Source organism: Sphaeramia orbicularis, chromosome 8 (assembly GCF_902148855.1).
Source record: "Sphaeramia orbicularis chromosome 8, fSphaOr1.1, whole genome shotgun sequence".
Taxonomy (NCBI): domain Eukaryota; kingdom Metazoa; phylum Chordata; class Actinopteri; order Kurtiformes; family Apogonidae; genus Sphaeramia; species Sphaeramia orbicularis.
The window spans coordinates 33,696,751-33,709,324 of record NC_043964.1 but is presented as its reverse complement, the minus strand read 5'-3'; the positions used below and the strand labels follow the sequence as shown (position 1 = coordinate 33,709,324).

Genomic DNA, 12,574 nt, shown 5'->3' with positions numbered 1-12,574 from the left:
GATGAGGCTTTGGAAAAGTGTGCTACAACATGTATTTCTGGCAGCCAGGTGAAGTAGGACAGGCATCTGGAGCAAACTTTGTTATCACCTCTACACCTGATTTTCTCCTTGAATCAAACCATCTCTGCTGTGAACTAATGAGATTAAACGACTGTATTCGCTCCAAGTCAGAAAAGAGGCTTGACCCATAACACAACTGTTCATTTTTCCACCTTATAGCCGCATAATTACACACAGCAATATTTTGCATACTTCCTAAATCTGCACATCCTTACCGAGGATAACTCATAATCATGTATATTTCTTTTACTTAGCATATTGCTAATATTTGTCTAATACATATTGTACACATTGCTTGCTCTAATAGTGTTTTAATATGTATATTTAATAGGGATGCAGATTATCGATTAATCCATTAATCATTAGTTGGTTGACCATAACAATTAATTGATAAGCGGAAATTTTCCTGAGAACCTGAATTTCTCTTTCGATAGGGTCTATAAGAATAAAAGCTAAATATTGTTTATATACTTCATGAAAAAAGCATGTCATATTCCTTAATAATTGTTTTTTGTTTTGTTTTTTGTACCATGGGATACACTACAGACAATGGCATTTATGGAGTAGAACTAAAGATATTCTGCAGAGAAATTCAGTAAAATAAATGGATCTAAAAAGGGGCAGTTTAGAAGAAGAAATGGGCATTTCTGACTTTGCATCACTGACATGATGGAGTGAGATTTCAGCAGAGATGCCCCCCCCCCCCCCCCCAAGTCTAGTTTGGGCAGTGGCGCCCCCTTCTGTCGACACCACAAATCCTGCTGTGGAAAAGGGCAATTAACCTACAATTAATACTTTAATTGAACAAATTCTTATCAGCTATCAGTTAATTGTCAATTAGTTGTTTACATCCCTAATATTAAATAACATATATATATAATTTCTTCCTTGCTACTTTTTCTTAAAATTGGAAGGAGCAAACGTAACAGTAACAACACAATTTCCTCTGAGAGTACTGAAATATTCTGAATCTGCATCTGAATACTGCCAGGTGTACTACTACTACTGTAAATTCCATTAGCCATAGATAATTTGCTTGACAAGGTGTACATAACGTAACGTAAATTGCTTTTATTTTAATATCTTGCACACATTATTTGTATGTAACCAAATGTAACAAAGTGGAAGTCTGCCGCTTGTTGGAAAAACTTTAATCTTGTGTCCTACATTCTCATTCGTACAAACGGATCAGTATTATGACTCATGTTCTTTCCCTTTGAGACAGGTGTTCTGCATGTCCCATATTCCTAATTATGTAATCATTTCCCCAAACACACACACGTAGAGACCTACTGCGCATCATGCCTCCCTCTTGTGAACCCTACGGGATTCACTATGTGGAGCACCAAATGAGATCGTGTCTCATGTGGAAGTGATAAACCTCAGACTGAAGCACAAGAGCAAGACAATCAATTGCATGGAAGCGTCCCAGTATGTGGATGTGTAAAGGGTTGTACCGAAACTCCCTACAGAAAATACTGAGCAAAATGACAAGAGGAAAAATATGTAATATGTGCCGATCACATGTGCAGGAGCTGGGGTATAGATGTCTAAATATAGCAGTCCCAGTTGTACTAGCAAAGTATTTTAGTGATTATGTCAGACAAAAATGACTTTCTGCAGATTTATGGCCCATTTATGGCCATATACTCATTTATGGGGTTTGACTTTGGCTCATAACAGTGACTTGAAATCGAGTGCTGATGAATAAAATTAAAGTGAATATTTGCTGATTAAGGATTAAAGAAAGTTTCAAAACTGATGTGGTAATGTTTGCCTCTTTTGATTTTTGGTAATAATATATAATGTACAGCTCTGGGAAAAAATAAGAGACCACTGCAAAATTATCACGTTCTCTGATTTTACCATTTGAAGATATGTGTTGGAGTAAAATGAACATTTTTGTTTTATTCTCTAAACCAGGGGTGTCAAACTCATTTTAGTTCGGGGGCCACATTCAGCCCAATTTGATCTCAAGTGAGCCGGACCAGTAAAATAATCACAGTAAAAAAAGTAAAATTCTATTATGATCAGGTTTACGTCTACAAAATCTGAATAACATGAACAACTCAAATTGTCTAAAGAAAAACAAGTGCAGTTTTAACAATATTATACCTCGGTTTATCAGTTTATCATTTAGACATGTGCATTACAATCGCAAGAAACATTTAGTAACAAGCAGAACATTGGTACAATTGCATCTACTTTTCTTAAGACATTTCCATTTGCTCATATTTGTTCAGGTTATTCACTTTTTTTTTATAGAAGTATAGTTTGGTAATGTAAACATTTTCATGTAATTTTACTTTTTTTACACGAAAAAACAAAGAGAAAATTTGGGGTTGTCATTATTTATAGGTTATTATGATAATATTTTACTGGTCTGACCCACTTGAAATCTAATTGGACTGTATGTGTCTGTATGTGGAACCTGAATTAAAATTATTTTGACACCATTGATTGTTAATATCTTCAGTGTAATTTTTGCAGTTTTTCACAAATTCTTCCCACGGGCCAGATTGGACCCTTTGGCGGGCCAGATTTGGCCCCCAGGTCGCATGTTTGACACCTGTGCTCTAAACTACTGACAATATTTGTCCCAAATTCCAAATAAAAATATTGTTATTTAGAGCATGTATTTGCAGAACACGATACATGGTCAAAATAAGAAAAAAATGCAGGTGTTTTCAGACCTCAAATAATGCACAGAAAAGAAGTTCATATTCATTTCTAAACAACACAATACTAATGTTGTAACTTTGGAAAGGTTCAGACATCAATATTTGGTGGAATAATCCTGATTTTCAATGACAGCTTTCACATGTCTTGGCTCTCCACCATTACTGTTGGATGACTTTATGCAGCTCCTGGCATAGAAATTCAAGAAGTTCAGCAATGTTCGATAGCTTATGACCATCCATGTTCCTCTATTAGTTTTCAAAGTGGGTTCAGGTCTGGAGATTGGGCTGGCCATGACAGGGTCTTCATCTGGTGGTCCGTCATCCACACCTTTATTGACCTAGGCCAGGAGCATTGTCCTGATAGAAAAAACAGTCCTCAGAGTTTGGGAACATTGTCAGAGCAGAAGTCCAGTAATTTTCAATAGTTATTTTTTGATTTCGATTGCTTTTAAGGTACTAATAGCACTGTTTTTGCCTACTGTAAGAAGATAGTGATGGCCACAGTGGTGGTGTTTGTACTTGTCCTTCTTAAATAAGACATGGATCAGGTGTTTATTCAGTAGAATAAGGTGCACTTGTGTTGGAATTCAGCAGACACAGGAATGGAATGGCTGGCATACATGCATGAGGAAACTGCAGTGGTCCCTTGATTTATTTCCTGAGCTGTATATCCATACATTCTGACTTCATCCACATTTTAATGAAGCTTTTGGTTTGCATTGATCTGCCAGAAACATTTACATGATGAACCCATTGACTACTGCATGCTTTTAATTTCCATTTTCCCTATTTTGGCCCGGTATAAAGAGAGCAGTAGGTCCTTAAGGTCATTAGGTTGACATGATAATACACCATTTCACACATGCTAGAGGTAATACAAATTTCTTGTGTAAGTAGATTAAATGGAGGATGGGCTTGATTCCCTGCTAGCTCCTTCAGGGAATAAGGACCGGAATAACCTGAAATAAGTTCAATTCTGACAGAATTAGAAAGGACCGGAATTTGGAGCACGAGGAATAATTCGTGGTATTTTGCAGAGAGAGTAAGACAGATTTTCTTTGCTGTTTAAATAAAATGATGATGGGTACACAGAGGAGGATCTAGAAATACTACATAAATGGTGTAAGATGTAAGAATACAGTGCTTAAATGTGTTGGCAGAGTCAAGTAACTGTCAAGGAAAGCACACCATTTCTGTGTTTTGGAATTCATTTTGATAGATTTGCATTGCATGTGTTTGCAGGTATTGGCATGCATGTAGGTATGTATCATGGTTTCTGTGTAGTCCTTACGTATGTTAACCCTCCACACTACATGTGCATATCAGTGAGCATGTGTAATTGTAATGTTTTCTCCACCAAGAGGACAATGTCTGTCATGATGCAACAGGCTACTAATCCTCTCCTTATGTAAACGCTTGACTGCTATTCAAATTACATGCAAATGGGATAGAGAGCTTATGTTTTGGCAGGATACTGTCATAACAAGGAATGTCTGTGGAGACAATGTGCTGTCAGCATTTGGGTGATTAATGCTGCACTTGGTGTCTAAAAAAAGGAATTCACCTCTCTGAGGACTGAGGAGAGATTGGCAGGTGCACGCATGTCACCAAAGCTTGATGACCTCGTAGCCGGAATGAAATGGGAGCCCATGCAGGGATAAGAGAATGCACATGCAGTAGCTAAAAGGGGACCTGCTGGGGCAATGTGCCATGCATATATTAACAAGATGAGAAAAAAACAGCAGCCCAAGAAAAACTTGAGGAATCAGCCCTGAAGGGAAATGTGACTGATTTTGTAATATCTGCAGTTTCAGGGAAAAGAATAGCTCTTAGATACAGAAATGTTATAAAAAGAAATGTAAAGAATCTTATAAAAAGTCTGGATTTGCTTCAGTTTGATTTAAGAATGTCACGGCAATGTTAGCTGGAAATGTCTTTCTGATGGTGTACTTTTACTTACATTCATTTTATGTTTTCTCTTTTACAGCTTCTTCATTGTTCCACGGGTCATTCGTTTGAGTTAGCTGGGGCTGAGGTCTAAGGAGAGAGTATGAAGATAAGCTGTGCCAGCCCGCATTGCAGTCCAAGAAGATACAACATGGACCACCTGCTGCTTGCCACGATGACCACAAAGCTGTGACTGGAATTGTAAAGCCTTCACCCCATTTTTCTTCACCTATCCCTGGACCTTTTTCCTCTGTGAAACTCCTTCCTAGCGACCTGTGTTGCTTGCTTTTCTCCTGCAAACACAACCTCTTCTCCTATTCTCCCCAGTTTTTTCTCTCTTTACAAACTTAAACATCCCCTTTTTCTACTTGTTGTTCATCAGCATCATGCAGGGTGTGTCGACCACCTCCACTCTCCTTCTTTGTATTCTATCCTCCCTCCTTATCTTCTCTCTCCTTCCCAACATGGTCAATGGGGACTGCTGGCTCATTGAGGGGGATAAGGGCTATGTGTGGCTGGCTATCTGCAGTCAGAACCAGCCACCATATGAGACTATCCCTCAGCACATCAACAACACGGTCCATGACTTGAGACTGAATGAGAACAAGCTGAAAGCTGTGCATTTCACCTCCATGTACCGGTTTGCCAATCTGACTGACCTCAACCTCACCAAGAATGAAATCAGCTATATTGAGGATGGAGCTTTTGCAGGACAAGCCAACCTACAGGTGATGGGGGTGGAAGGGAACATTGTGTTGTGTTTGGTTTTAATTTGAAGATTTTGAAAATGTATTTGAGGTATCTCTATAAAGTGATATTTTTATTTTGCCAAATACATGAAACTTACTTTAGAGAGCCATCAGGTTTAATTCAATGGTGTTGCCTTCAGGAATAATTCTTTCTTCTCTCAGTAAGGGCTCTGATACATAGACAGACCGCTCAGAAATAGCTATTTTTCTTACAGGCAAATAGTGAACATATTTTCATGGATGTTTTGACAGACACACTCATTTCTGGAATGTCTAAATTTCACATGTTTGTGTTTTTTATGACAGGTACTTCAGCTTGGCTACAACAAACTGACAAACCTAACTGAAGGTATGATGCGAGGACTCGGCCGCATGCAATGCCTGTTCCTTCAACACAATCTCATTGAGGTTATCGCAAACAATGCATTTTGGGAGTGCCCCAGCCTCAGCAGCATTGACTTGTCATCCAACAAACTTGCCCGTGTTGACCCATCAACGTTTGCAGTCCTCAGTCGGTTAATGGTGTGCGAACTAGCAGCGAATCCATTCCACTGTGGCTGTGATCTTTACAGTTTCCTAACCTGGTTGGAATCATTTAACAATGTCACACACACCTATGATCGTCTCCAGTGTGAAACACCACGAGAGATGTTTGGTTACCCCTTACTGAGTCCCATTGCTGCTGGCCATGCTGGTCGGAATGCCAAAAACATTTTGTCCTCTCGCTGCCGTGATGGAGTGATGATTACAGGATTTACATCTCTCCCACCAGATCTAGATGGTCCTTCTGGGATGGGACCAGAATTGTTTGGTGGTGTTGGACCCTACCATGGGCCCACTCCCTCAACTTCGTCTACAGAGCGAAATTATGTTGCCAGTATTAAGCTCCATCATGTCTCTTTGTCATCAGCCTCTGTCCTTGTCCAGATTCCACGGCCCTTCAGCAAAATGTATATACTAACACAATACAACAACTCATTTGTGTCCGATGTCATGAATTTGAAGAACAAGAAAGAGATGATCACCCTTAGCAAGCTCAAACCGCACACAAATTACACCTTCTGCGTAGCATCCATCCGCAACTCCCAACGTTACAACCACACCTGTGTCTCGTTTGCTACTCGGGCACAAAATGCTGATGGCATACCTCCTACACCTTCCACCACCACCCACTACATCATGACTATTGTGGGCTGCCTTTTTGGTATGCTCATTGTTTTAGGGTTTGTCTATTATTGTCTACGTAAGAAGCGGATGCATGATGAGAAAAAGAAGTCAATTTGTGTCAAGAAAACTATTCTAGAAATGCGCTATGGACCAGAGGTGGCAGCGGCTGTAGCAAATGATCCATCAGCTGTCCACAAGCTACAGGAGCAGTCTAGAGATCATCACCAATATCAACATCACCATGGAGGCAAACTTCCAATGTCCACATCCTCCAGCTCGGGAATGCTCCACTCAGCCAACACCAGCTCTTCCAGACTTTCGTGTATTCCACAAGTGGAAAAGATGGCCACAGCCTTTTCAGAGGCTATGGGTACAAGTAAAGGAAACTATATGGATGTCAGAACTGGAGGGTCAGGAATAGTGGGGATGGGGGATGGTCTGCATGGAGGGTTGAGGGGAGATGATTTGAGGGATGATGATGGAACTGATCTTGGGGATGACTCAGATGATGATGGACATGGTTCTGCATCAGAGATCTCCACCATCGCCATGGAAGTAGACAAGGTGAACCAGATCATTAACAACTGCATTGATGCACTAAAACTAGATGCAGCAGCAGTTGCTGCTTCAGGGGTCTCTACTAACCCCACAGCTTCTTCCAATCCCACTTCCCCTCCCCCCACCAGCACATCCTCCCTTACTCGTGGCCTAATCCCACTCTCCCAAGGGTCAACAGAGACATGTCAGGTCAGTGCCCCAAACAAAATTCCACCCCCACCTCCGCTCCCTGCCCTAAATACCCCTCTGTCTGAACGCCCAGGAATCAGTGGTGGTGGCTTTGTTGTTTCCCCTCCCTACCGACCCCCTCCACCAGCCACAGCTGTACGTCCTATTCAGCGTCAAATGAGTGCAGATGCAGCTGTGGTTATCGTAAATGCTGTCAAGAAACAGTGCAGCACCACCTCTTGTGGCTCCGTGGGTCGTGAAAGGGAACGTGGTGGAGCTAGGGTATATAGCCTGGATGTTCCTGAGCCAAGGAGCCCAGATGGCTGCAACCAACAACAGCAGCAGTACCCTGATCGAGCCAGTCCTGTGGGCTGTGGGGAGCCCCTGGAGAGACTGCCTTTAGTTGGGAGTGGGAGTTGTGGAGGAGGGGGTGGTGGTGGTTGCGACAGTGGTGGTGTTGGTGCCCAACATCAGGACAACCAGAGATCACACCACTACCATCAGCAGCAACAACAACAACAGCAGCAGCAGCTGGAAGTGCAGCAGGACTACCACTGCTCGGAGCACCGCCACTCCGTCCCAGCTCTCTATTATGAAGGCTCCCACCAGGGCTCCCCTGCCCAGAAAGTTTCCTTCCTAAAACCCCTCACACGCTCCCGCAGGGACGCAGCATCTTACTCCCAGCTTTCACCTGCCCGCCACCATTCCAGTTACTCTGGCTACTCCTCCAGCCCAGAGTATTCCTCAGAAAGCTCACTGCGCATTTGGGAGCGTTTTCGACCATACCGCAAAGGCCAGCGTGATGAGGCTTGTTATGTTACAGCTGGAAATGCCCTTCGCAAAAAGGTGCAGTTCGCCAAGGGTGAGGACCTGCATGACATCCTTGATTACTGGAAGGGTGTGTCGGCACAGCAAAAGTTGTGACTGGGAGACCAGAATTAAGCATTTTAGAAAAAAGAGTTTAGATGCTTCTTTTCTTGTCAAGGCTGGAGGCCAGAAAAATGATTTGAAGTACATGACAAAAAAAATGCAGGACAAAAGTTTGCCTTTGGGTTTAGTTGGCATGCTTGGTGTATAGAATATTGTGCTAAGATCAAGGACTGTGAAACTGTGCCTGGAATATGAGAGTCATTACAATGTTTTATTTTACACTTCATTGTAGCACCATTTCTAAATCACATCAATTTAGTGTTTGTGGGTTTTATTTAAATCACAGGGAGCAAAAGCCAACTGTGTAGTTAGTACTCTTTGAGCGATTTATGTTTTGTGATCTGACAGACTGTCTTTCTCAGTGCCATGTTTTCATCTATGGGTAATTTCAAGGGGGGATTTGGATACTTTAAGGTAGTGTGTATGTGATGCAATATGTTGTTTTCTAATATGTATTGGGTGCTGTATCTATTTGCAGTGTGCACTTCAATATGTTTAGACTTCTAAGTAAATGAAGACTATGGTGGGGTGGGATCTGTGCTCTGTTAGAAGTGAAAACTCCCCAAATGGTGAACAGAATTGTCAAATGCAGGTACTATTTCTCTTTCATGTGGTCTTTCTTGTGATTGAGTTATTTGCATTTCAATAGTGTCAGTCACACAGAAAGTTTGGGGGCAAATGGAGACGAAATAACATGAAAATGAAGGGAAAAAAAGGTTCTGCTGTTTATGGAACTCATCACAGTGATCAAGTCTAACCTTAGCTTGAAAGAGAGCTACAATCTCACCCCACATTCCTCAATACACCAATTCCTAATAATACGCTTGCTTCCTTTAATTAGTGGTGTAAAGCATGTCCCGTAAATGTCCTTAGCAGCATTTGCCTAAATGGTGAAAATGTAGTTTTCTTGAGTACAATTTGAAGGACAACTGAGGCCAATAATATTCACTTTATGAAAATAATTAGATGCCACTTACCAGATAGTGTACAACAGGGAAACCAAGTGACAAATGAGCTTTCACACTCACCTTTAAAAAGGCAAATGGGATGTGACCCACATGTGACCAAGTAACCAGGAGAAAATTAAAGAGACGGGGGATATAAAAGAAGAAATAAAAGACAAAGCAAGGGATTTTTTTTGCTACCACTGTGAATGTAAGTAGATTACAGGCAGGTTAAAGGGAAATCTAGTCGTATCATTCACTGCGAGGGCGACGGTACATTCCAAATCCTTTCTCTAACCTGAAAAATGAATGATGCACAGAGGTAAAGGACACTTACAATTACTGCCAATTTTTCCGTTCTGTTCTGGACATTAGTATTATTGTTGTCTCTTGATAATTTAATTTGCCAACGTGTCACAGGCATGTTAGCTTGCACTTTATGCCTCATGATTGTGTATTTGGCCGTGTGGTGCACAGTGGTCAGTGGGTGTTGGCATGCCTTGTCCGATTTACTGCATACGCCAAATTGACTTTAATTAATAATTGTCAATATATTGCCCAGTGGTTGGTCGTCTGAATCTAAAATATATATATATATATATATATATATATATATATATATATATATATTATATTAGTAATGGCATGAACAAATGTAAAAAGGACAACAGTGTTTGTTGTAATTTCTCACATGACGTTGATGCTCAGAAATACCACGACAGAGCGTACCAATGAGCATCTGTCAACACGGTCATGGTTTAATGACCTTTCTTGTGTACTATTATCCACATGCCTATTTTGATATTCCTAAAGGACGGTGACATCAACATCATTCTGACAAACAACATTCTACATTATGCAAAAAGCTGTGTAGCCTTCCCATTTTTTGCATAATAAGCTAAGATACACAATCTGAGACATTTTACCCCAAAAAATGTGAAAACTGAATCAGTGGTCCTCCACATTTTTGTTCAGGGCTTAATCAAGGGAATATACTGTAAGTATAGTGACTAGTTTAATTTCAGGACAATCTATCTTTCTTGATCTTGACTTATTTATTGTGACCCACCTCCTCCCCCCTTCCCTGCTTCTGTAGGTCCACTGGGATTTTGTGCTGGTGTGGGTAGGATACTGAACATGACCTTCACCTTATAAATAAATAAGGAAGTTAAGAAATTGCCTTTGCTGCAGATATAACTTAAGTCCCAAAACATATCAGTGATGATTTTATCTGTTTTTTTTTGTTTGTTTGTTTCCTTGAGTGGGTCATTTTTTTGAGAAATGTTTGACATTTTGGAAGAAGAGAAAGTTTGCAGATGTGTAAAAATGGTCTGATTCTCCATATTAATCTATGTACTTCTTTCTTCCTTATTTTCATAAAGCATCTATCTCTGTCTCTTTTTCATTCATTTTCTTAGATGTGCAGATAGGGTCAGAATTTATATCCCTTGGAGACTATATTCAAGTGTTTACAATTGAATGGACCATATAAGTTCAAGGGCGCCACAGTCATCTTTTATTATTGGCATGTCTGGGATGCACCACCTCATCCGCCTTCTTTACAAGATAAAGAACCATGTGATGGACATAGTCTTGGAAATAATTTATGTGCTGATCTCCCACTAGGAGATAACAACATTTCTGAAGGAACTTGTTACTCTTATTGACTTTCAGCAAACTACAGCGAAGGATTTACTCTGCTGGTATGTACTAACGGCACCCAATCCTGTAAAATGAATTTGGTGTCTTCAACTGCCAAGTTTACAGACGTGGATGCAGAAGAGAAATATAAGCGTTAATACAGACATGTTCAGTGATATCAGGATTGATCTGCCATTTACCGTATGTCCATCTTCTGACAGAATACAATGTGACATAAAATACAGATTTTTTACTGTTTTTATGAATGGCTTTTAATTCCATGCTTTTTTGGATTTAATTAACATGTTTAACATATTGATGGATCTTTCAGGAAATATATTTTCAGGAAACAGACTTGCATTCAAGTGCTTTTCTGCTCAAACATATCCAAATTTATCCAAAATGAGTGTTTGAATAAATATGATATGATATCTATAAGCATTTAAGAATGAGAGGTGGCTTCTATTTTTTGTGTGATGTTTTTATGTTTCTCATTATTAATACTGAAAGTGGGCTACACCAAAATAAAAAGTGAATAAATAAATAAATAATTGACTCATCTAAACTTAAAGAGTAACATAAAGTCCAAAAATGACTAGTAGGATTGCCACTTGTTACACAAATTCCAACAGAAATGCAAAGAACAGCATGTTTTGCCGCTTCCAATAAACTTGTTAAATAAATTAGCAGTTGACATTGACAAATCTAATGTGTTTATCAGCAAATTTGACTTTCAAGCTATGGTTTTTAACTGCAGTTTCTATTTGAAAATATAAAAAGGCAGCTTTTAAAAGGAGTATAATTCACAAAACCCCAAACAGTGCCACAGAAATGGCTTAACATAGTGTTTTTTTTTTCATGATTCTGCCTGTTTTTGTCTCAGTCAAAACCAGTTTAGAGTAAAAAACCCTAGCTGTTCCTCTCAGCGTGTGTCCTTCTCGAATCCTTGGGGGATGGTGGGGGGAGGGTATCAGCTCACTTGGAGATCGAGGGTGTATTTTGTAGCACCTGCCTTGTTGTTTGTCTCAGAGCCACAGGAAAGCCAGACGTAAGAAAGTCATCGAATGCGATATTTATTTTCTGTCCTTTAGTACGAGGTTGCCTGTGTTTTATAACATCTAATTTTTAAAGCCTTGTCCAACTAACTCTAAGTTCTAAAATAATAAATCAGCCCAAAATGACAAATAGCCAATTTGTGGTTTACTAAACCACAAAGACCAGAATGAAACTCACACTACATTATTTAACACTTTATAGGAAAGAAATGCTCTGAAATTCAACATTTCAATCTTAGTGTATTATTGGAGGACATAACAAGACTTTATTACTTTTGTGAAATTTTTCATTTTTTTTTTTTTGTTATGTAGAAAATCAAAGTCAATGAAGTTACCATATTTGGTTCCTTACCTGTAAGTAGCAAAAATAAAAAATACAAGAAAACACATAACACATATTTTAGAACATTAAAACATCAATTTTAGAATATTACCAACATAAGTGCTGATCCAGACCCCTGTCCACATCCACATTCTCCCTTTGAACATCATTCCTTACATTAGTACCATTACTTCATGGTACCTAACAAAGAAGGTACACTCACTGTTCATGCAGAGGTGGACCTTACAGACCACATGTGACCTCAGACTGTTGACTCACTGTAACTGTTGCTGTCATTGTCTTGTAATGTATGTGGAAATGACCAAAAATAGTCACGTTCCCGATAAAGGGT

At 39.7% G+C, this 12,574-nt stretch overlaps 1 protein-coding gene across 3 annotated transcripts in view; it reads left to right on the top strand.

Annotated features, from left to right (window-relative positions):
* The window catches only part of elfn2b (extracellular leucine-rich repeat and fibronectin type III domain containing 2b), a 121,650-nt gene extending 111,861 nt beyond the window's left edge, over positions 1-9,789 (top strand). For all 3 annotated transcript variants that reach the window (XM_030141308.1, XM_030141306.1, XM_030141307.1), the window contains 2 exons: positions 4,729-5,416; positions 5,744-9,789. In XM_030141308.1, the coding sequence (XP_029997168.1) occupies positions 5,075-5,416; positions 5,744-8,254 (2,853 nt within the window). In that variant the 5' untranslated portion in view covers positions 4,729-5,074 and the 3' untranslated portion in view covers positions 8,255-9,789. The remainder of the gene's footprint in view (positions 1-4,728; positions 5,417-5,743) is intronic.
* Positions 9,790-12,574: the final 2,785 nt, after the last annotated feature.